Here is a 20,617-nt window from a genome sequence, read left to right on the forward strand (position 1 = left end):
GAAGCTGAGGCAGGAGGATCACTAGAGTCCGAGTGTTTGACACCATCCTGGATAATATTAGTAAAATCTCATCTCAGAAAACAAAACAAAATTAGGACTACAAATGAAGCAGAAGGAAGGGAGAGCTGGCTCAGTGGTTAAGAACATTGATGGCTCTCCCTGAGGACCTGGGTTTGATTTCCAGCATCCACATGGGGACCCACAACCATCTGTGCCTCCATTTCCAGGGGACCTCGTGTCCTTGTCCAGCCTTGATGGGCACCAGGCACACATGTGCTACATAGACATACATGCAGGCAAAGCACTCATACACATAAAATATAAAAATTAATAACCCCTCCCCCCCAAAAAAAAGATATGAAAGGGTTGGGGATTTAGCTCAGTGGTGAGAACTTGCCTAGCAAGCTTAAGGCCCTGGATCAGGTTCTTGGTGCAATAAATAAGTAACTAATAAATAAATCCATGTCTACATACTTTGAGGAAGAACAATTTCAGAGTTGACCCAGGCAAGCTACTAAACCAAACAAATTAATAAACCAAAAAACAGCAATAATCTTTGGGAACGAGGGGTAATTTAGAGTTACCAAAATATATTATCTAAAAGTTTAAATCTTCAATGAAAAAGTATGAGGTGTGCAAAGAAATAAGAAAGTAAATTCTTAGAAAAAAATTGGTTAATAGAAACCATTTTTCAATATTACCCTGCTACTAAAGTCAATGATATTACAGTAAAATAAAACCAAAGACCTAAACCTTTAAGCAACATGAATGAAAACTACCCTTACTAAAGCATTATGAAATTGAATCTAAAACCATATAAGGACCATCCCACACACATGACAGAGTAGAATGGGTCCTAGGAATGCAAGGAATGGTTTCACATCTGACAATTGATACAATATACTGTTAATATAATAAAAGGCAAAACTACATCCTGAGCTTAACAGAGACAGATCAAACGGAGCAGCCATTAATGATAATAAACTCAACAGCAGACAGCATATACCTGTCATCCCTATTACTCTGCTCAGCAGGCTAAGGCAGAAAGATCACAGGTTTGAAGGCAACCTGGGCAGTACTCATGTGAGCTGTGAGCCCAGTTTTGCTAACCCAGTGAACTCTGACCCTTGCTGACCACCCTCTCCCCCCAAGAAGACTATAATACCCTCGCAAACACAGCACTTCTCTCTGGGTTTTATTGCCCTCTTTCTCAGAAGCTGCTCAGTTCTGGATTCCTGAGGGTAAAAAGAGAACTTAGTTCTAGAGTGGAAGCCCCACGAAGATGGCTGCATGGCATAGACCCCATCTATCTGTGCACTATGACATACTTCTCCAAATGTGGCTGCTTTGTTAGCGCTCAGCTTTGAGTCCATTTTTCCCCTATCTAGATTCCATGCCAAGTGAGAGGCCCACAGCATTAGCTTCCTACCCTCTTTCCACATCCATCATTACCACACTGCCACAGCACCATGGAAGCTAAGGCTTCCCAGTAAACAGTCACCCAGAGCAGTGTGCATATCTATTTCTTGTGTGTGAATCATCTGGTGTTTAGGATAATGTTATCCTGGAGTCTCTATTTTTCTATGAGGAGACCCACCTAAAATTGAATTCTAGGGAAAATGCAGGCCCTTACATTCATTAGGATTCCCCATAAAATATGGAATGAATTGGGAATATATGCATTATGAGGAACAGACAGACCCACATTGTTATAGAGGCTGAGAAGATCCAGCCTTCTGTCTTCTGCAAGGCGGAGGCACAGGAAAGCCAGTGGTAGTTCCAATCCAATGTTTCCTGAGTCTTAAAGGGAGTGACAGAGATGTCCCCTTTAGGGATGAGCATTCAGTAGTCATTTGCTGTCAACATTTTGACCAGTTACAGTCACTGCTGGCCACTGGAAGAAGAAGCTTCTCTGACCAAGGTTGACAGCAGCACTAATTTCTAATTACAATGTAAATATATAATTATTTAAAAGGGAATCCGATGGGCACATCATATCCATTTAGCAAAACAATAACAGTGGCTTCCCAACCGGGACCTGTGATTTCCCCAGCCACAGGCTTCTAACTAGGTTTATAGTACCAGACATGACCTTCTCCTTCCTGTGGAGCAGGACTCAGATCCAATCAGAAATCAGCTGGTTATTTCCATAACAAGCTTGCCACTGTGATACTCATAGGCACATACAGCCTGGCAGACCGACAGTATAACATGCAAAATCCATAGCTGAATAAGACTGTTGATAACTGTTCCTCTCAGCCGTTTGCAAAGCCTCCTCCATCACTGGGAGGGCTACTTAGCAGGAAGGAAGCTTCCACCCCAGCTCCAGCTTGATTTCTCTATGTCTGTCTAACAGAGTGTGTGGTATCTTCAGCAACAGGCTCTTACCATCCATTTCTGATGGGCAACCAATTACAGTGAAAATTGCCTGCATTGTATTGGGAGCTTGAAGGACCTCCCTGACCAGTAACTTAGGGATAAATAGTCCATCCTTGGTGCCTTAGGGATACTATTGCTGTGATGAAACATCATGACCAAAGCAACTTGGGGAGGAAAGGGTTTATTCAATGAATGTTTCCACATCATAGTTTATCATCAAAGGAAGTCAGGACAGGAACTCAAACAAGTCAGGAACCTGAAGGCAGGAACTGATGCAGAGGCTGTGAAGGGGTGCTGCTTACTGGCTTGCTCCCCATGGTTTGTTCAGTCTGCTTTCTTATAGAATCCAGGACCGCCAGCCCAGGTATGGCACCACCCACAATGAGCTGACCCCTCCCCCATCAGTCATTAATTAAGAAAATTCTTTACAAGTTTGCTTACAGCCCCATTTTTTTTTCAAGACAGGGTTTCTCTATGTATCCCTGGCTGTCCTGGAACTCACTGTGTAGACTAGCCTGGCCTTGAACTCACAGAGATTCACCTGCCTCTGCCTCCCGAGTGCTGGGATTAAAGGCATGTGCTACCACACCCAGCTTTAAAGCCCCATCTTATGGGAACATTTTCTATAATGAAGTTCCCTCCTCCCTGATTAGTTTGTGTAGAGCTGACATAAAACTATCCAGCACACCTGGTACTTACTGTCCACCAATATTTTTCCAGGCTGCCTTAGGCTGGATGTGGTGGAACGTTATGTGTCAATCCCTGCATTTAGGGGGCTAAGGCAGGAGGATGGTGAATCTGTAGTTTGGGCTGTGTAGTTAAGATTGTCTCAGAAATGAAAGAGAAGGAGAAGTTGGTGCTGCATTCATAGTCACTCTGGTGTTAGTAACCTAATGGCTTTGAGTTGGTGAATATATGCATTTTTTAAATGCCTAAAAATAAAGGATTTTTTTAATATCAAAAAGGGCAAATGTTTCCTTCAAAGTGTTAATTTTGAGAAGTCATATTTTTTAGGGAAATTGGAACAATAGGAAGGCGCACTAAGACGATGCCCTCCTTAATATGGAAATGTTCTTTAATACGATTTAAACAATGGAGGAAGTTGCTTGCCCAGGAGTCCAATTCCTTAGGTTTGCTTATGTAACATTCTTTCAAACAGAAGCTTAATCTATTATTATGGCTTACACCACTGGTGAAAATAAAATTGGGAAAAAAAATCTAGAAATGTAATTGCTATGTGAAACAGTAAATACATTTCCACTCTGATAGATGATAATGTTATATCATCCTTTGAAGAGTAATAACCAATTTATAGGTTGGGACATTACTCGGTGGTAAAGCACGTTTTTTTAGCATGCATAGGCCCTGGGTTTAATTCAAATTCTCCCTAATAATATGAGATGCTGCATTTGAAGTAGTCTTGTCAAAACAGTGTCAATATTCTTATGAATCAATTTAATAGATGGCATTAGGATTGTTGCATTATTTCATTGCATTTCTGTTACTTTAAAAGAGGGCACATATCTTTTCATATTTTCAAAAGCCATTTGAATGCCTTTACCTGTAAATTGCCCATCCATGTTCTTTGCCCATCATCCTGATCAGCTTTTTGTTGACTTGTAAGAATGCCTTCTATAAGCTGGGCAGTGGTGGCGCACGCCTTTAATCCTAGCACTTGGTAGGCAGAGCCAGGAGGATCACTGTGAGTTCAAGGCCAGCCTGGGCTACAGACTGAGTTCCAGGAAAGGCACAAAGCTACACAGAGAAAAAAAATGCCTTCTATGTTAAGGATAGTACCCTATATTAAAGGATAGTCTTTTAAGTATTTGCAATTTATCAGTAGCAATTTTACCTTACTTGTAAAATTTCCCATGAAGAAAAGGTGTATATATATATATATATATATATTTATATTTATATAGTTATATAGTTATATAGTTATATAGTTATATATAGTTATATAGATATATATAGTTATATAGATATATATAGTTATATAGATATATATAGTTATATAGATATATATAGTCTGTGTGAGGATATCAGAAGCCCTGAAACTGGAGTGATAAGCAGACGGTGTGACCTGCCATGTGGGTGCTGGGAATTGAACCTGTTCCCCGGCACATACAAGATGCGGGAACTGGACTGCTTTTACACACCATGCTCTGTGTCAAGGTAAATTGTACCTGTTCTAGTTTCACTCTGTTGTGATAAAACACTCTGACAGAAGTGACTTGGGAGAGGAAAGGGTTTGTTCCAGCTGATACTGAGAGGTCAAAATCCATCACCGAGGAACTTGAAGCAGAAACCATGGAGGAACGCTTTTTTCTGGCTTGCTGGCTGGCTCACACTCAGTTAGCTTTCTTATACAGTCCAGGACCACCTGCCTAGGGATGGTGCCACCCACAGTGGGATGGGCCCTTCCACATCAATCATCGGTCAAGAAAATGTCTGCACAGATGTAGCCACTGGCCAATCTGATTTAAGTAGTTACTCAGTCTAGGTTTACACTCCCAGGTGACTGCAGGTTATTTCAAGTTGACAATAAGAACTAACTAGCACTGTATCCATGACTCTAAGCACCATGGTTTAAATGGCACTGAGGTTTTGTGGTAGATGCTGTTTTGAAGATATTCTACTACATCATGTTTGGGGCCCTGAGTGCAACTTGTGGTTAGTGAAGACAAACTGTGATACTTCAAAATTTTTATTATCTTTAGTTCCACAAAGAATTTAAACAGAATTACTATATAACCCAGCAATCCCCCTGCTAAGTGTATGCCCAAAAGAACTGAAAGGAAGGACTCAGGAAACTCAGGTCCTGGCACACCATGTTAATTGAAACATTATTCACAACTGCCAGCAAGAGGAAATAACCCAGATGTTTATCACTTGATAAATGAATGCACAAAGTACAGTGTGTGTGCACACTCACGCGTGTGTGCACGCACGCACGTGCGCACACGCGCATACACACACACACACACACACACACACACACACACACACACACACCACTATTCAGCCATTAAAAAAAAAAAAAGGTTTTTTTGAGACAGGTGTATTACAATGTGGCCCAGCCTGGTTTCAAACTCATGGCAATCCTTCTGCCTTAGCCTTCTGAATACTGGGATTATATATGTATATGCCATCACAACTGGCTTTAAAAGATTTTTATTTTAAGACATGGTCTCAATATGTAGCCCTAAGCTGCCTGAAATGCACAATCCTCCTTCATCTACCTGCCTATCCTAGAGGCTTGTTCAGCCATGCCTGGCAAGAATAATATCCTGATACACCCTGTGACATGGCTGAACCTTTAAGGCATCATGCCTAGTGAATTCATCAGACACAAAGAACAAATCGAGTGACTTTAGTTACATAAATTACCTTGGGCATCAAATACATAGAAACAGAATGATCATTATTGAGGGGCAATGGGGAATTATGGGTACAGTTTCTATCTAGTATAATGAAAAACTTCTGGAGATTAATAGAGATAATGGTTGCCTCATATTGTAAACTTAATGCTACTAAACTACTCATTTCAAATGGGTATGGTGAGTGGTACATTCTACATTATTTACATTTTACCACATATCTTCTGGATAAAGATGCCCTCCCTCACCACTGTAACAAGCCATGTTATATAGTATACTAGCTCTCTGAGCCCTAGGTATCACAAGGTAGGAAACACACTCATGCAAAACAATGCAAAATATTTTAGGAAACACAGTGAAGAGTGTGCATCCGGAAAGCCCCTCCCAAGAACTAACCACAATGGGAGGAAACATAGAGGGTGAAAACCCAACGTTTGCAGCCAAGGCTTCGAGTTTGTGCTATTGCATTGAGTACAGACTGACACAGCACAACCACAAATTCAGGAAAGGTGGGAGCATTTAAGGGTCTTTTGCTTTGGCCTGTGCTTTCTGTTCTAGGAATAGCCTTGTTCCCAAACAGCTTTGAAGCACTTGAATAAACAGAAGCCCTTTAAAACTACTTAAGTCGAGCCGGGCGGTGGTGGCACACGCCTTTAATCCCAGCACTCGGGAGGCAGAGCCAGGCGGATCTCTGTGAGTTCGAGGCCAGCCTGGTCTCCAAAGTGAGTTCCAGGAAAGGCGCAAAGCTACACAGAGAAACCCTGTCTCGAAAAACCAAAAAAAAAAAAAAAAAAAAAAAAAACAACCTACTTAAGTCACCAGAACTAGGCAGTCTGTGTTGAACTCAGAGGACAGCCAGGATGAAACCGAGTCACTGTTGGTTAAGCAAATCTGACCAGTGATGATGGACTAGAAGGCTGCAGAATACTCTATGCTATTTCCAAAGTTTTGTCCCGGAGGACAACCCAGCGGAATCTGCCATAAAATTTAGGAACATCTAAATGCACAAATAAATAACTCATGAAGTAAATTGTAAAGTGGTACCCAGGAAAAGGAAGGCATAATTTGATTAATATTGAATAAACTAAGGGATATAAATCACTTCTAGTGATAAAATTCTTTGGAAAATTTCTGCACAGAAAACCCATTTTCTCCACTTAAAGTCATCACAGCATTAAAGAGTGTGCAAAAAATGGGTCTGGAGAGGTGGCTAAGGGGTTAAGAGTACTTGCTGCTCTTTCAGAGGACCTAAACTTAGCTTCCAGCACCCACATCAGGCAGCTCACAAGCACCAGTTCCAGAGGCTCTGCTACCCTTTCCTGGCCTCTGCAGGTACCCCACACACTGACACATACAACACACCTAAGTAAGAATGTACAAAGATTCTGGCATTGGCTTGATGATAGGAAGTGAAAGTTCAGTCCAAAAGGAAATGCTTCCCTTGGGAGGAAAGTGATAATCATTGCTACATAAGGGTGTCAGTGCAGGAGCTTTTAAATTTCCTATTTTCTTGACATCAATGAGATTGGGTACATGCCAAGTTAAAGAAGATAGAAGTAACAGGATGCTAAAATGGCATTGTAAGTTGACTCCCCTGAAATAAGCATCCAATTCTAAATCTCTGTCATCTGGGGCCATTTTTATTCCTCATCTGTTCTCAGTTCCTGGAGACCATACAGATTTTTGCTCTTTATTCAGGCAATCTCTGGACTAATAGTGACCAATAAAGGAGACTCTCAGCATCTCCACTATACACTGTTCCCAACTCCTTAGATTCCTGCTGTTAACCCTTAAAACTCAACTATGGCAGAATACGTAGTGCTCCTGTTTGGCATGGATCTTGGATTATCCAGTTATTAAATGATGGTCAAGGGAAGGAGAGCAAGGATCAGCCCTGGTGTCCTCTTCTCAGTGACAGCTGCATCTTCATCTCCTTCTTGGTTCCCCTTCTGCTGAGACCCACCCAGGGCTGTTGCCCACAAAGGCATGTAAGAGCAGTCTCTTACACTTTTGAAGACTGAGGGCTCCACCCTTCAAAGCTTTAAGGAGATAAATTTAGATGTGAAACAGGAAGTAATCTCTATGTGACTGAGAGGAATCGTAGAGAAATTATTGCCCCCAAAATATTTTGAAGCTGAAGTGTGGGGGAGCCATTCTCAGTCATTAGCATGGACCAGAATCCCCTGTGGGGTTTTGGAAGCTACACAGTGTTGGGGGGGCCCATCTCCATTTTCTCATTCAGGATGTCTGCGCTGGAGCCGAAATTTTGCGTTTCTAAAAAGCTCCCCATGATGCTGACACTGTAGGACCATCCTTTGAGAATCACTGTAATAGAGGTTAAAGAAGAGAGGGGGGACTTTCCCAGGCTCCAAGGTCTTATCCAAATGTAAATGGACAGGATGTTGGAGCAGGTCAGCTAAGGTGCTCCATGGGTGTGACCTGATTAGCACTGAACAGCTAAGTCTGCACAGCCAATTTATTAGTTACTTTTTGCATTGCCATGACAAATACCAGACAAGAACAACTTGGAAAGGAAGGAAGGAAGGAAGGAGGGAAGGAACAAAGGAGGGAGGGAGGAAAGGAGGGAGGGAGGGAGGGAGGAAGGAAAGAAAGGAGGGAGGGCTGGAGAAATGGCTTGGTGGTTAAGAGCACTGGCTGCTCTTCCAGAGGTGCTGAGTTCAATTCCCAGCAACCACATGGAGGCTCACAACCATCCATAATGAGATCTGGTGCCCTCTTCTGGTGTGCAGGGACACGTACAGACAGGGCACTGTGTATATAAATAAATAAATCTTTTAAAAAAAAAAAGGAGGGAAGGAGAGAGAAAGGGAGGGAGGGAGAAAGGAAGGAAGGAAGGAAGGAAAAGAGGAGAGAGGGAGGGAGGGAGGGAGGAAAGAAGGAAAGACTTATTTCGGCTCATGATTTGAGGGGATACAATCCACTGTGGTGGAGAAAACACAGAAGCAGGAACCATTACCTTCTCTGGGGAGACAATGCACAAACATCCACTCACCATGGATAGAACACCAATGAAAGACCAAACTAATGATGTCGCCCACCTCTCGTTTGTTGAACCAATGAGTTTATTGGGCTTATATACAGGAGCACGGGTAAGGGATTGCTTACGAGTGATTCCCCACCCCCACCACCAAATAGCTGCATCATTACAAAACTGCAGCCTAGCATGGCTGATGACCTCCTACAGTCTGCATAGGCAGAATCTCTCCCGTGAAGCTCCTGTCTCTTGTATGCTGATCTTGAGCGTACAACCACATGCAGCTGATACAGAATTATGTATAGCTGAGGGGTGGAGACATGAGTGAGTGAGTAGCTGTAATTTCATGTTTGGGTCTAATGAGCCTCTCACCACACACGCACACCCCACCACCACCATGAGGGAATGTTCACAGGCCCCATCTGCGAGGGCCTCTCACGATAACTGCAGCTGTTTAGAATTCAACATGGTAAAGGCAATGTTATGCCCAAAGGACAGCTCTCCACAAGTGGGTCGTTTATGAGTGATAGAAGATTATGTGGCTTATAGTTCTGGAGTCTGGAGAGTCTAGAATAGAGAAGCTGCTTCCTGAGTGCTGGGATTAAAGGTGTAACCCACCACACTCAGCCTTCCAGAATGTTCCTCTCTAGATTCCAAGATGAGCACCATTATCTTGCAGGTTATGCATCCCTTCTCAGACCTCACTACATGTAAGATTTAAAAATCAACCCAAGCCAACTAAAATCAGTCTATGGGATTTAGGGACTAGATCTCATTCATCTCTTAGGGTTTTTCAAATGAATCTTGAGGATATAAATGATACCTAACATTAAATTTATTATTTTAATTTATGGGCATGGTTGCTTTGTTTTGATTTTTGATGTCTTTATTTTAAATGCTAAAAACATATTTTATGAGTATGGGTATCTTGCTTGCATGTATGTCTGTGCACTACAGGCATGTCTGATGCCTCCAGAGGTGAGAAGGGGGTGTCAGATTTCCTGGATCTGGAGCTATAGATGGCGTGAGCCATCACGTGGGTGCTGAGAGCTGGACCCAGGTCCTCTGGAAAACCACCACACCAATGCTCTTAGCCTCTAAGCCCTCTTCCCAGCCTCACCTTTTGTTTGGTTGGTTTTGCTTGTTTATCTTGAGATAGAGGCTCATATTGTAGCCCAGGCTGGCCTCAAGTTCCCTGTGTATCTGAGAGCGACTCATAATGTGGGAGAACACACGACACGGTGAAAATGTATGAAATCCTGACCTTTGTTCCAGCGCTTCTCAAATCCTAAGATTATAGGTTTGCGCTATAAAGCCTGGCTACATTGGAACCACTTTTAAGTGGCCAAGTTAGTGGAATGAAGTGCATTCACAAGCATGGTATAACCGGTATCCACTCTCACCCCACATGATCTCTCTCCATTAAACAACTAACTTCTACTTCCCCGGCCCCCAGCCCCTGGAAGCCACCTCTCTTATTTTCTGTCTCTATGATGTATTCTATGAGCCTCATCTAATTCAGGTCACCTAATTCAGGCCACAGAATGTTTGTCTTTTTGCATCTGGATTATTCGCTGCATAATGCTTTCCAAGTTCATCCATGCTAAAACCGGTGTTATTCCTCAGATATTTTTGGAGTTAGAGATTGAATCTAGGGCCTTATACACACTACGCATATATTCTATCACTGAGCTACAGCAGGAGTTGTAACCCCAACTCCTGCAGCATAGATCAGAAATGTCATTTCCTTTTGATATCTGAATAATACCCAATTGTATTTATGTACCACATTTGACATTTGAATTTTTACAGCATTTTTTGTTATTATTAATGCTGCTACAGACATTAGTACATAAACATTTGTGCTGTGAAATAATCCTTTTGTACACTGTGAATATGTATTACTCTCATTAGTTAATAAAGAAGCTGATTGGCCTATAGCAAGGCAGGATCAAGTTAGGTGGGACAATCAAACTGAGGATACTGGGATGAAGAAGGGCGGAGTGAGAGTCGCTGATAGATGCAGAGAGAGCAAGATAGGCATGCCATACTGAGAAAAGGTAGTAAGCCATGTGGCAAAGCATAGATAACAAATATGGGTTAATTTAAATGTAAGAGTTGTCTAATAACAAGCCTGAGCTATTGGCCAAGCATTTGTAATTAATATTGAGTCTCTGTGTCGATTATTTGGGAAGCAGCCATGGCACAGGAAAACTCCACCTACCATTTGAATCCTTGATTTAGATTCTTTGGAGTATATATGTACCAATAAAAATGGGTTGTATTTATTCCCCTTTGAGGTTCTACAGCACTACCATGTGATTCTTACCTGTAGCCCAGTGTGAGAAACACTAGCATGCCAGCACCCCTCTTAAGACCCAAGAGAGTACAGATTGGAAGTAGACAGAAATGAATGTGTTCATTACTAAATGAATGTCTTTATTTGTTGCATTGCGATTGGTATCACCACAAATTTAAAAACCTGTTATATGGATCGATGAGGTGAGAACTCGGTTGAAGAGCCCAACACTATCTCATTTATTATTAGAAATAGCTCCTTCATTGTCATTCCTACCTGCAATTGAAATCTGTCTTCCATAGCAAACATCAGAGTTTCTAATGTTTTCCTTTGAAGATAATAAATCGTGCAGGATTTTTCCCATCACAATGCCACTTATATCAGGTTGTCTAGTTTTACTTTTGTTATAACACCCATGCTCAAAGGTTTTTTTTAAATAAGAAGGATAAGATGGTAATATCATTGGGAGCACACATGTGTATGTCTTTTATTTCTTAAAGCATTGCTAAACTATCCTTTTGCATCAAGCCTGGAAAACTAGCTTGAAAATTAACTGCAAGGATATTTCATGATGCTATAATACACTCTTCTTCCCCAGAGGTTTCTACTCTAAGACACCAAACATCTTTTTTAATGTTCTGTTGTCTTTTTGGAGATGGGACTGTAAGTTGTTTTTCTTGTTGTTTTGACCAAATATCTGACAAGAAGTAATGACAGAAGTGTACCAGGCTTTTTCTTTCAGGCCACCAACCAGCCAGCTCCCAAATCATGACACAGAGACTTAGTTGTTATGAATGTTCAGCCTAGCTTGGGCTCATTTCTGGCTAGCTCTTTTAACTTAAATTAGCCTGTTTCTCTTTATCTACCTTTCACCTCGGGGCTGTTTACCTCTCTTTCCTTCTGTATATCTTACTTTCACTGCTTCTCACATCTGGCTGGCAGCTGCCTGGCTTCTGGCTCCAGGTGTGTCCCTGTCTTTCTCCCTCGTTCTCTTCTCCTTCTTTCTCTCCCCGTTTTTTCTTCTATTTATTCTCTCTGCCCGCAGTTCTGCCTATCCTTTCTCTGCCTAGCTACTGACCGTTCAACTTTTTATTAGACCAATCGGGTGCCTTAGGCAGGCAAGATGAAATAAATGCAACACATCTTTACATCATTAAATACATTACATCGTTAAACAAATGCAGCATAAACAAATGTAACACATCTTTACATAATTAAACACATCCTTACATCATTAAACAAATCCAGCATAAACAAATGTAACACACCATTACACAGTTAAAGTAATATTCTGCAGCATAAACAAATGCAACACGCCTTTACATCATTAAATACACTACATCGTTAAACAGATGCAGCATAAACAAATGTAACACATCTTTGCACAGTTAAATACTCCACAACACAGAAGGGTTTATTTTGGTTCACAGTTTGAGAAGCGATATAGTCCATATAGTCCATCCTATGGGAAAGGCACAGTGGTGGGAACATGAGGTGGCTGTTCATCGTGCTCCATCTGCATCCACAGTCAGCAAGCAGAGAGATGAATGCTGCTTTTCTCCTGTTTATTCTGTGAAGTCTTCAGCCCTGCATTCCTCAGTTAGACCTTTCTGGAAAGCTCTGGTAGACTCCCCAAAGGTATGCTGCTACAGTGATTCTAAACCCAATCAAGGCGGCAGTGAAGATTCACGATCAAAACTGTGTCTTTGATTTTTCAACAGCTTCCACACAAGCGCCAACTGGGATTCTGTGTATGGAGCCAGGGGAGGACCTTGAGAGATGAAAATAAACACAGAATCCCTGCAGAAGTTCTTCAGTTCTGCACCTCGACACACACCAGTCTGTAGTAAAACACAAATACTGAAACCAAAAGGAAGCAAGACAAAGTCGATCTTGGGTCTAAGGAACAAGGATAGACACCTCAAGATTTGCCAAATAACAACCTCTTCCTTTTTTCTTCATGCTTTACAATTAAAAAAAAAAAAAAAAGGTGTCTGTGTCTGGGTGTGGTGGCATACACCTATAATCCTGGCATCTGGGGGTAGAACTGTAGAGGCTGCAACATTGTGAGTTCAAAGCCAGGCTTGGCAATACAACAAGGCTGTCTCAAAAGCAAGCATTAAAAGGCACTGGAGGTTTGAGAGCAGTTCCTAAGTATAGAAGAAAAGACAGTGTTTGGGGGCATCTATGGTTGTCAGCGAGAGTGGCAGGGAGAGCAGCGGAGGGCCAGTGCACAGACACTCGATGGCTAGAGATATGGCCGCAACTTCTAGTCTCGAGACAGAAACTTTCAAAATTGCATTTACTTATGCGCTCATTCTGTGAATGTGCATGTGGGCGTGCCAGGGTTCAGTCTCGGGAACACATGTTGTGAAGGAGGGAATCTGACCGCAGTACACACCCTGGCGCACACACACCTGGGTCCATCCATCCTTAGCAATACATAGACAAAATGTAAACAGAACTGATTTGTTTTGTTTCCTCCTGAACAAAACAAGGGCAAGTTAATACCATGGGATTTTTCAGTCATGATTCCTACAACCTGGCAGCCCTATGGCCAAATACCTTACAAGAAATAACATGAGAAGAAAGGTTAATTTGGTCTCATGGCTTATAAGGATACAGTTCATCATGAAAGAAAAGGCCTGGCAGCTGAAGACCTACTTTCTGCACGTATGGCCCATCTCTTAAAGGTCCACAACCTTTCAAAACACCATCAGTTGAAGGCCAAGTGATCAAACCCATGAGTCTGTAGGGAACATTTTGACTCCAATTCTAACATTCCATTCATGGCTCCCATAGGTTCATGTTATCTCATTATGCAACGTACCTTCAGTCCAACTTTGAAACTTCCTACAGTCAGCCCGGCAAGATGGCTCAGCAGATAAAGGTATGTGCCAGCAAGTCTGACAATCTGAGTTGTATCCCCAAGATACATGTGGTGGAAGGAGAGAACAGACTCCTACAAGCTGTCTTCTAGCCTCTATACATGTCATTGCACACATATGCCTCCAACACCCGCAACACGCACAAAAATAAATAAATGAAATGAAAAGAAATACTTTTTAAAAGGCTTATAGTTCCAATATTGTTCAAAAGTAAAAAAAAAAAAAAATACCTTCTATCATGAAGGCACTCTAGCTACGAGCCCCAGAAAATCAAAACATCAACTTACCTAATTTCAACCTACTATGGCAGATTAAACATTCTCATTCCAAAGGGGAGGGATGGAACTATAGTAAGAAAATACTAGAACCAGAGCAAGACCAAAACCTAGCAGAGAAAACACAAACTCTGCAGCTCCACGTCCATTACTCAAGGTTTGGGGTAACAACATCAGAACACCAATGGGTTTGGATGGCCCTGGTCCACCTGAGGCACATGTAGGCAACTCTACTTGGTGGGCAGCTTTCCTCCACAGACATCCCAGTTTTCTGATATCTACAATGTCCTGAGGTCTCTATTGCAATTGAGGCTTCATACAATGGCTCTCCAGTCCTCCTTCCAGGGAATCTGACCCTGCCACATATTGCCTGGATTCAGTGGCTTTCACAAACTTTGGTGCAAGGCATTATGACCCTATGTGGTGCTTTGCATGAAAGTGGTCCCCATAGGCTCATATAGTTGCATGCTTAGTCCCCAGCTGATGAGCTGTTTGGAAAGGATTAGGAGGTAGGCCTTGTTGGAGGGGTGTGTCTCTTGGAATGGGCTTTGAGGTTTCAAAACCCCAGGCCAGGCCCAGTGTCTCTCTCTTGCCTGCTGCCTGTAGATCAGGATGTAAAGCTCTCACTACTGTCCCATCCAGTGCCTTGCCTGTCTCCTTCCCACCATGATGATCATGGACTAATCCTCTGAAAATGTAAGCAAGTCCCCAATTGAATGCTTCCTTTTACATGAGTTGCCTTGGTCATGGTGTCTCTTCACAGCAATAGAACAGTAACTCAGAGACCCTGTAACTCTTGCACGTTGTCTACTTATTGTGATGGTTAGTTTTGTCAATTTGGTACAATCTAGAATCACCTGGGAAAGGAGTCTCAATGAGGGACTGTCTAGATTAGGCTGGCCTGTGGGCATGTCTATGAAAGACTATCTTGACCACAGTAAACGAGGTGGGAAGACACACCCACTGTGGGTAGCACCATTCCCTAGGTAGAGGATTCTGAAACTAGAGTGCATGCATCCAGTGTTCTCTGCTCCTGATTAGGGATAGGATATGACTAGCTCTCTTAAACTCCTGCCAACCTGACATCCCCCTTTATCCTAGAACTGTGAGCTTACTGCATACTTACTGCATACTTACTGCATACTTTGCTAGCCAGTGGCCCTAAGGTCTTTCCATATTCCTCCTGTGTTCTACTTCCGAACACATACAAACCATGTGGTCAGGGTTATCACAGCAATAGCTTTTACTTCCCAGCATCAATTTCCTGCACTCCTTACTTTTTTCATACTGACCAAAAGCAACCTAAGGGAAGAACTTACTTTGACTCACTGTTTTGAGAGGGTGCAGTCCATCACGGTGAGAAACGCAAGGTATCTGAAGTAGCTGGGACTACAGCAGGAGCATAAGGGCTGCTTGTTCACATCTCAGTGGCTGAGCAGAAGTAGAGAGACTGGGACCAGAAGAGGGGCAAGGCTATAACCCTCAAGGGCCAGCCCACAGCAACCCACATTCTGGAGTCAGGGCTCACATCCTTAAGCTTCCCTTATTTCCCAAATCATACCATCAGCTGGGATTAGGTGTTCAAACACATGAGCCTGTGGGAGATATTTCACATTCAAATCTAAAAACTACCAAAACTGGTTAAAAGTCGTCGTCGTCTTCTTCTTCTTCTTCTTCTTCTTCTTCTTCTTCTTCTTCTTCTTCTTCTTCTTCTTCTTTTCTGGTGACGGCGGCAGCCTGAGGAGGCCAGGCTGGGCGAGTGGAGCAGCACTCACGCAGCAAGGAGGCAATGGCCGCAGCTGCAGCTCCGTTGAGAACTGCTGGGCCTGAGCCTCGTTCCCACAAACACCCCCCACCCACCCTGAGTTTAATCCAAGGAACCCATATAGTAGAAGGGAATCCTCTCTCAAAAGTTGTCCTCTGGCCTCTACATGTTTGCTCCACCACCACCACACACACACACACACACACACACACACACACACACACACACTCACACACACTAAATAAACGGATTTTTAAATTAAAAGATGAAAAAAATTAAAATTAAAAATTAAAGCCATATCCCCACTCACAAATTTTCTCCTGTCATTAATATAATTGTTGATAGAGGAAAGAAGAATCTAAGTTATTAAATTGTTCCCAAAATTAATGTGTCCATTTTGAAAATACTAATATAGACATACACCTCATAACATGGTGGCCAACAACTATGCTGATCAGCTGTTTTGTCAAGCGAGGATCGTCTGAGAAGAGGGAATCTCAACTGAGACAATGCTCTATCACATTGTCTGCAGGCAAGCCTGGGGGACATATTCTTGATGGATGTAGACGAGGCAAGTTCACTGTGGGCAGTGCCATCTCTGGGCAGTCGTATTTTAAAAAAGCAATCTGAGCAAGCCAGGGAGGCAAACCAGTAAGCCTCATTCCCTCTATGGTCTCTACATTGGTTCCTACCCTGCTTGAGTTCCTGCCCCGACTTCCCTTAATGATGGTAAGATGAAAGAAACCTCCTTAAGTGGGTTTTGGTAGTGGTGTTGATCATAGCGACAGAGATCAAACTGGAATAACAAGAGACCTGCACCTGTTGTCCCAGGAGACTGAGTTCACGCAACAAAAATCACCTCGTGATACATTGCTCAGAATGTACTCTCGAATCCTTAAGAAATGGATATGCTGGGCCTACTTTCCCCAATCACTATATTGATAGTACTATTATCTTCCTCCTTTTACAGGCACAGAAACTAAAGCTCAGATCAGTTCAAGAACCCACCTAAGGGAATATCAGTAATAAGCGGCAGCATCAAAATTTGAACTCACAGCTAACTTTAAAAGTCACAAATGCACCGGGCAGTGGTGGCGTATGCCTTTAATCCCAGCACTCGGGAGGCAGAGGCAGGAGGATCTCTGTGAGTTTGAGGCCAGCCTGGTCTACAGAGTGAGTTCCAGGACAGGCTCCAAAGCTACACAGAGAAACCCTGTCTCAAAAAACCAAACAAACAGCAACGACAAAAAAGTCACACGTCCCAGAAGATAAGTGAAAATTAGGTAGTAGAGATACAAGGATTTTATTAAGAGAAGAAATACACCAAGCATAAGATGCAATGTCTGTCCAAGTACAGAATGGAGGGTAGTGGAAGAGGTGACAGTATAGATTGTAACATAGCTAGGTAGAAAAATAGTGTTAGGAGGTGGATGGAGTGAAAGAAGCACTTAGGAGGTAGGGGAATGAGAAGGAATCGATATGGTACCCAGCACAGGCTGAAAACAAAGGATCCCCACAGGGGAAATTAGTACAAGCATGCATTTGGAGTCCTTTCACACAGGAGAAGCTTCAGAAGCAATGACTTGCACAAGTAGGTTTGGAAGGGGAAATAAGATTATTGCATTCAAATTTAATTGAATTTAAATGAAAATGTAGAATGACAATGGATTAGGAAATTTAGGACTGGGGATGGAACAAAGCTGATAATGTGCTTGCCTAGCATTTGACAGGCCTTGGGTTCCATAACAGTTCTACATAGAACTGTGTGTGGTGGTGAATACCCATAATCCCAGCTCTCAGGAGGTGAGGAGAGGAAGAAGTTTAAGGCCAGGTTGGACTACATAAGGCCCCAAACACACACACACACACACACACACACACACACACAGAAGACTTTTAATGTCCTAAGTGGCACACATAGGTAATAGAAAACTATTTGTCCAATACCTGAGGAAAACATAGACACTCGATAAGATGGGGAGAGCTTTCCAATTCAAGTTGAATGTGAAACAGGCCTTCTCACTGGCAAGGTTAAAAGGGTGAGCATCTGGTATGTGCCAGTCATTGTACTGAGTGTTTTATCAGCATCAAATATTTTCATCCTGGCAAGACCTCTGTATACTACCATCCAGTCCCATTTTAACAGGCGAGGGACAGAAATCAACTCACCAAGGTCATAACAAACTCAGTGACTGGCTGTACCAGAATGTGATGGAACAAGTATGGAAAACACCCACCCTGCCAACAACTTTGAGAATCTGGTCATTCAAATTACTGCTGCAGGGAGTAATGAAAAGTTAAAGGCCTGGAAGGCTTGTATCTCAGGCTACCTGACCGGTCACCCTAAGTTGTTTGTTCCTATGTCGAACAAGCCTATAGTTTCCAAAGGGCTAACAGCCTTTGCTGTGGATGAGACGAGGCCAGAGTTCCAAGTGTAGCTGCTGTGGCTTCGTCTAGAATCTAGACAGTGTTCATATTCCAAGCAGTTCCCTTGAATGATCTAAATCATCCATGACCTAGACTGGTGAGCTAGAGGAACTGCTTGGAATAGGAACACTGTGACTGACAATTTGATCCCAAGGACACCACACCATTACTGCTAAAATCAACTATTTCCAGGATCTAATTAGTTAAAATATACCAGAACTATTTGGGTTTTGCTTGCTTGCATTTGCGGAGCTGAGGATGGACCCAGAGCTTTCTTTAGACATACTAGACCAGCGAATTGCACCGCTGAATCCCCAGATAAGAAACGCAATCTTTAAAGTCTCGCCAAGAGTTGGGTCCATGCCCTTCTGAGTAGCTGAATCTCCAATTGCACTACTTCCCTCTGGCAACACCATCTTGCAGAGGAAGCGTCTGTTGAGGTTGCCCAATGTGGGGAGCTGGCGGTCTGGGCGCACACCGCACATACGCAAGCCCCGGGGTCCTCGGAGCGCAGACGCGCGCGCGGGGGCGCCTCCAGGAAGCGCGTGCTACCCTCTCGGGTGTGAGGTAAGCATCCTCCCACGGTCCCGGGAAGCTCCTACGCAGCAGGCTTCCTCGCTGCGCGGCCTTTCCTCCACCGCTTCCTCCAACAGCTGTACCCACCCATCCCTTCCGACTCCGCGGAACCAGAACGGGCCCGCGGGGAGGTGCGGCCGCACGCCCCGCCCACAACCCCACCCCGTCCCGGGAGGCTGAGCAGGCCGGCCCCGCCCCCTATCCCACCCTCGTCACGGCAGGTGAGGCTGTAGCCACTCGTGAGCCGGCCCCACCCTACGACCCGCCCACCCCGAGCCCATCCCTCCTTGCCATTGGAGAGGCCGCCCGCACAGGCCCCACCTAAGCCCCGCCCCCGCACGCGCACAGCCAGGCCCCGCCCCCTAAGCCCGCCCAAGCCCCGCCCCGCCCCGCCCCCTTCGGCCGGCGCGCCCCGCGGCTTCTCAGGGGAACCTGTCTCGCGGGCCAGGAGCAAGTGCTTCTTCCTGTGACGGCCTCGCGGTGCAGCCGACTTCTCCTTCCGCTCCCGCGGCTCCCTCCCGGGACGGCGAGGCCCGAGGGGACCGGCTGGAGCTGGGCCGTCGGGGCTCCCGGCGTAGCCATGTCGCTGTGGGGGCAGCCGCTGAAGGCCTCGCTGCCCCCGGCTGTGCAGCCGCCCCCGACCGCGCCCTCGGGGCCTCCGAGCGGCGCCCCTCCAGCCGGCGCCACCCTCAACCGCCTGCCGGAGCCGCTGCTGCGGAGGCTCAGCGAGAGCTTGGACCGCGCGCCCGAGGGCCGAGGCTGGAGGCGGCTGGCCGAGCTGGCCGGCAGTCGGGGGCGCCTCCGGCTCAGGTGAGCTCGGGGGTCCGGCCGCGGGACCCTCGGGGTGGAGGGGTGTGCCCCGGGGCGGGGAGTCGCGCGAGACCGACCGGGGCCCCGGGATCGGGAAGGGACTGGCCCTGATGGCCAGGTGGCCCCTTCTCACCGACCCTCCGCCCCTAAAGCTGGAAAGCGATCGTTGGGAAGCTTGTCTGCAGGGTCGTAATCCAGTGGGTTTTGAAGCAAAAGAGAGGGATGTGGACACAGCCCTCGGAACCCAAAGGGCGATCTGGAAGGATCCGGGGCGGGTAGGGGAGTGAAACGTAGAAAGAAGGGAGGAGAGAAAAGACGGGACCAAATTCACCATCGTCGTTAGTTCAGCGAGCTCACCAAACTTTCTCCTGACTTCACCACGTACATTAGACTCTAAGAAATTAAACGACTTTTCCTGCTGAGAAAGGGGACCCCTGGCATGGCTTGGCACCACAGTTAGTGATTCTTAAAGCTTTGGGTCTCAGGACTTCCACGCTCCTGAACATGATTGAAGAGTACAAATAGTTTTTTTTTTGGGGGGGGGGTCTCTATATTTTGCAGGTGTTTACGGATATTTACTATTAGAAAGTAAAAACAATCACTCTTAAAAATATTGACCTTCCCAGGAAAGGCGCAAAGCTGCACAGAGAAACCCTGTCTCGAAAAACCAGAAAAAAAAAAAAAAAATATTGACCTTAAAAGTAATTCTTACATGGTAGCAGAAACGATGTCGTTGTTTTGTTTTTTTCTTCAGAAAAAGTTGGTCCAAAAACAAATAGCGCATCAGTTAACATTTTCAAAATCTGTCCTCCTGATGAGCCTC

At 44.3% G+C, this 20,617-nt stretch overlaps 1 protein-coding gene and 1 long non-coding RNA gene across 3 annotated transcripts in view; one reads left to right on the forward strand and one right to left on the reverse strand.

Moving 5' to 3' along the window:
• Positions 1-11,168: 11,168 nt before the first annotated feature.
• LOC131895758 (uncharacterized) lies at positions 11,169-14,211 on the reverse strand. The gene is made up of 2 exons (XR_009375254.1): positions 13,884-14,211; positions 11,169-12,894 (listed from the first exon to the last, which is right to left on the reverse strand). It is a non-coding gene; the product is annotated as an uncharacterized LOC131895758 (long non-coding RNA).
• Positions 14,212-19,549: 5,338 nt separating this feature from the next.
• Positions 19,550-20,617, forward strand: part of Malt1 (MALT1 paracaspase) — a 54,650-nt gene continuing 53,582 nt past the window's right edge. For both annotated transcript variants that reach the window (XM_059245980.1, XM_059245981.1), the window contains exon 1: positions 19,550-19,794. In XM_059245980.1, coding sequence (XP_059101963.1) covers positions 19,565-19,794 — 230 coding nt within the window. In that variant the 5' untranslated portion in view covers positions 19,550-19,564. The remainder of the gene's footprint in view (positions 19,795-20,617) is intronic.

The sequence above is a fragment of the Peromyscus eremicus genome, chromosome 19, assembly GCF_949786415.1.
Source record: "Peromyscus eremicus chromosome 19, PerEre_H2_v1, whole genome shotgun sequence".
In the NCBI taxonomy this organism is placed as follows: domain Eukaryota; kingdom Metazoa; phylum Chordata; class Mammalia; order Rodentia; family Cricetidae; genus Peromyscus; species Peromyscus eremicus.